Source organism: Orycteropus afer, unplaced genomic scaffold (assembly GCF_000298275.1).
Source record: "Orycteropus afer afer isolate SDZICR_OR568_19922 unplaced genomic scaffold, OryAfe1.0 scaffold00821, whole genome shotgun sequence".
Lineage (NCBI taxonomy): Eukaryota > Metazoa > Chordata > Mammalia > Tubulidentata > Orycteropodidae > Orycteropus > Orycteropus afer.
Window position 1 is genome coordinate 55192 of NW_006922408.1, and position 5013 is coordinate 60204.

Consider the following 5013-nt stretch of genomic DNA (forward strand, 5'->3'; position numbering starts at 1 on the left):
GAGTTTGAACTGTCAGCCTTTTGGTTAGCAGTCAGAGATGCCTTAGGCACTATGCTACCAGAGCTCCTAAATTAATCCATAAGAAATTAAAAAAAAAAAAAGAGGAAAAGGAGGGGAATAAAAAGGGATAAGACAAGTAGTAAATGGTGTAAATACTTGCAATAAAAGGCAGATACTGTCAGTTTGGGTTTACAAAAAAAAAAGACCTACACCACTTTGTCTGACAAGAAATACCCTTTAAATATGGACACAAATACATTAAAAGTAAAAAAATGGGGAAAGATATGCCATGCTAACATTAGTCAAAAGCAAGCTGGAATATTGATATCAGACAAAGTAGATTCTGGAGTAAAGAATATTGTTAGGGATAAGGAAGTTTGTTTCATAATGAATAAAGGGTTCAATTCATTAAGTGTAGGGATGGGGATTCTGTCTCTCCCTTGTAAAATTAGAGAAGGTGAAAGGATGCCACCCCCATGCCCTCTGCATGCACTAACAATCAACTTGACTAACTGATATTTATACTCAACAACAGAAGAATACACATCCTTTTCAAGTACACTGGGGACATTTACCAAGATAGATCATATTTTGAGCCATAAAGTAAGCCTCAACAAATTTACAAGGATTCAAATCATACAGAGCGTGTTCTTTGACTACAACGAAATTAACTCAGAAACCAAGAAAAGAAAAATTTCTGGAGAAATCACTAAAAAATTAGAAACTAAATAACATATATCTAAATAAAACCCACGGGCCAAAGAAGAAATCAAAAAGGAAATTAATTGGGTAGTCTTTTGAATTGATAGAAAAAAAAATTAACAACATATCAAAATTTGTTTGATACCACTAAAGCAGTACTTAGGGGAAATTTTATAATGCTAAACACCTATATTAAAAAAGAAGAAAGTCTCAATCAGTGACCTCAGCTCCTACCTTAATTAGGGGAAAAAAAAAGCAATTAAACCCAAAGTTGTTGTTGTTATGTGCCGTCGAGTCGGACCCAACTCATAGCGACCCCTCCTTGGGTTTCCAAGGCAATATCACTACAGAAGTAGATTGCCCCATCTTCCTTCTGAGGAGTGGCTGGTAGGTTTGAACCGCCAGCCTTCTGGTTAACAGTCAAGTGCCTTAAGCACTATGCTACCAGAGCTCCTAAACCCAAAGTAGAAGAAGGCAAATAATAAAGATCAGCATGGAAAGCAATTAAATAGAAAACAAAAAAACAATGAAGAAAAATGAATGAAACCAAAAGCTGTATGTGTAAGATCAATAACGTTGATAAGCCTCTAGCCAGACTGAGCAGGAAAAAAAGAGAAGAGATAAATTACCAGTATCAAGAATGAGATGACAGCACTACAGATTATACACATATTAAAAGGATAATAAGAAATAATCTGAGTAACTTTATGATAATAGATTTGGAAACTTAGATGTAATGAACAAATTCTTCAAAAGAGACAAACCACCAAAGCTTATTCAAGAAGAAATAGATAACCAAAATAGAATAGCTCTATACGTATTAAAGAAATTGAACTCATAGTTAAAATCCTTCTCACAAATAAAAACTCCAGGCCCAGATGGCTTCACTGATGACTACAAAACATTTAAAGATACTGATTTTACACATATTGTTCCAAAACACTGAAAAAGAAGGAATACTTTTTCAACTCATTCTCTGAGGCCAGCATTACCCTGATATAAGATCCAGAAAAAAACATTAAACATTAGAGAAAGAAAAAAAAAAAAAAAAAGGAAGTAATAGATAAAATAATTTTCTGTTCCAGATAATTTAGAACAGTCCTTACCATTTCTTCAATATTTGGTAGTTTTTCGTTGCATGTTATTATGTCCATCCAGGAGTAGTTTCTCTCTTTTCGAATCTTTTCTAATTCTGGATCACTCTCATATTTGTCAGCATCCAACTAAAAGAGTTTACACAGCAACAAAAAGAAGTCACATTGTCTTTATTGCATATCTATGTTTTTTTCCCTTTGTCAACCATAAACTAACTCTCCTTCACATCCTTTCCCTATTTCTCTTAATGGTTTTTCCATTCCCCAAAACATCCAGCCTCCCTTCTCTCCAAAAGAGTGATTCTTCTTCTCTTGGGAGATTTTTTTTCCTAGTCCCACTGCCACAATCCTTGGTAAAGTTCTTATCTCTCAAACCTGCCCAACAACATACTACAGGCAGTAACCCCATTACAAACGAGTTCCATTCCTAATCCTGACTTTAAGTTGAATTTGTATGTATGTACTTCCATAGGAACAGATCACATCTATTGTCAGTTAGTCAAAAGTTTTTCTTAGCGCATGGAAACAATTAGTCCAAGGGACTGGTACACTATGTGATCTTCAGCCTATACAATTACGAGACCAGAAGAACTAGATGGTGCCCGGCTACCACTGTCAACCACTTGGAGGGGGATCCATTTAGGAGATCCTGGATAGAAAGGGAGAACAATGTGGAGCAAAACTCAAATTTCTAATAGGCTATTCGTAACTACTGGTTTTAAGTCTGACATAAGTGGGACATTCAAAACCCAGGGACTGCCTATATCCTCACCAGTGTTGTTTCTCCCCACCAATCCACCCTGCAAGTCAAATTGATCACTCTATGGCATCTCCTTTGAACAGTTTGTTTTCCCTGTCCAAAACATCTGATGTTCCTCACAGCCTACAAATAAAACTCTGAGTCTTTAGGCTGGTATGTGAGGACTTCTATGTTAGGCCCCCAGTTGCTGTTTCTATTCCTATCTGTTTTTGTTCTCTCATTTTAGAAAAGTCCATATTCTAAACCAAATAGGAGTATTTTTCAGGCCTCAATATATTTGATGTTTCACATTCCCATCCCTTGCTAATTGTTTCCTATGCCCGTCCCCATTTTCATTTATCATAATCCTATTTTAAGTCCAATTTTAATGCCACTTTGTATATGCAATGTTCCTGAAGCGCCTCCCAAAAAAACTAAACCAAACATGTTGCCATGGAGTCAAGTCAACCCAAAGTGACCCTACAAGATAGAGTAGACCTACCCTATTGGGATTCCAAGGCTGTAATCATTATGGAAGCAGACTGTCACATCTTTCCCCAGCAGAGCCACTGGTTGATTTGAACCACACACCTTTTGGGTAGTCAAGTGCTTAACCACTGCACCATCAAGGCTCCTTCTGAAAAGCCTGGCTATGATTAATCTTAACTCCTACTTAAAACTGTTGTTAATACACTCCACACAGTTTGCCTTGTGTTGCAGTAAAATGTGCTTTTTTACCACACTACTTCATGTGGCACACGTGGGTAAGTGCTCAACTGCTACCCAAAAGAATGGTGGTTCCAGTCTACTCAGAAATAAACTGGAAGAAAGCCTTTGTAATCTGGTCTGAGAAATCAGCCTCCTACTCTGATACACATGGTACCGCTATAAGTCAGAATCAACTCTACACCAACTTTTTTTTTTTTTTTTTACTGATCTGTGAACTCCAGATGTCTCAAAGTATTAGTCATCAATATATTAATTTCTACAAAGAAGACTGAAATATTTAGGATATACATCATATCATATGAACAGTTGTAGTTAAGGTTGTGTGTTAACTTGACTAGACTGTGATTTTGAGTGGCTTAGCAGCTGTGATGTAGTTATTCCCCATAATGAGACTGGATGTGATATAACTAACCTCCATTGTGGAATCTGCTGTGAGCAGTGAATTAGTAGAAGAGGAGTTCCCTTCGGGGTGTGGCCTGCTTTCAGAATACATGGGAAAGCTTTTTGCTCATTTTGGATCCTGCATCTGGCCCATCATCATCTCCAGTTCCTGGACCTGAACCAATGGCCTACCATGTTGCCTGACCATATTGGGACTGTTGCCTTCACACCCTGTAAGCCAAGAATCTGCCATTTTATCTGCCAATTTTGGATTTTTAAGCCTTAGCAGCCAGTTGCCTGCTATACTGCCTGTCATTCTTGAGTTTGTCAACCTCTGCAGCTGCGTGAGTCAGAAGACTCCAGCTTGATGTTTGACCCACGGACTTAGGACTTGCCAGCCTCTACAACTGTGTGAACCATTTCCTTGAGATAAATTTTTTTCTCTCTCTCTTTATACATATCTATATTTCACTAGTTTTGCTTCTCCAGAGAACCCAGCCTATGATAACAGTATTACTCCAATCTAAAACAGTCTAGGGAGCTCTGATGGCATAGTGCCTAAGGCATTTGACTGCTAACCATATGACTGGTTCAAACCCACCAGCCACTCCTCGGAAGGAAGGTTGGGCAATCTACTTCCATAGTGACACCGCCTCAGAAACCCAAGGAGGGGTCGCTATGAGTCGGATCCAACTCAACGGCAGTGAGTTTGAGTTTTTTTTTTTTTGTTAAAACAATTTAACCTGTGTGAATGTGTTTGAATGAGAGAGAGCTTTCTATCACTCTGCTGTGGCTCTAACAACAGATAGGCAAAAATGGTCTATAACTGTAACAAGAATAAAATAAAATACACAGGACACTAAAACCACAGAATGAACATAATCTCCTCATGAGAGAGCTCTTTGACTCATCACCCACAGAAGAATGAAAAAGGAGAAGAAACTGGGTTTGACCCTGTGGAGTAACTCCAAGATGTCTTTTAAAATAAGTCTTATTTTATTCTTTGGATACAGTTAGAAGTTGACCTGTAGTCCCATTCTTGCTCTTAAATTATCAAATGCACAATGAAGAAAGCCCCAGAGAACAATAATTTGACCTTTCCATTCCTTTGGATTGTAGATAAATTAGATTTTTTTTACATATAGATTTTTTTTATATAACAAAACTTATTTTCCTCTTACAATAGAAACTTGTTCTGGTACCTAGTGCCACTCTAACAAGATTATACTACAAATGGGATAGCCGTAACAAACAGGAGTTTATTCTTACAATTTGGAGGCTTTAAGTCCTAGTTCAAAGTGCCAGGCTCTAGGGGCTGGGTGAAAGCCCCTCAACCTTGGGGTCCAGCTCTGCCTCCTGCTCCCGGCC

At 37.9% G+C, this 5013-nt stretch overlaps 1 protein-coding gene across 1 annotated transcript in view; it reads right to left on the reverse strand.

Moving 5' to 3' along the window:
• The window catches only part of ADI1 (acireductone dioxygenase 1), a 23477-nt gene that overhangs the window by 9274 nt on the left and 9190 nt on the right, over positions 1 to 5013 (reverse strand). The window contains exon 2 of the mRNA XM_007957886.1: positions 1809 to 1925. Coding sequence (XP_007956077.1) covers positions 1809 to 1925 — 117 coding nt within the window. The remainder of the gene's footprint in view (positions 1 to 1808; positions 1926 to 5013) is intronic.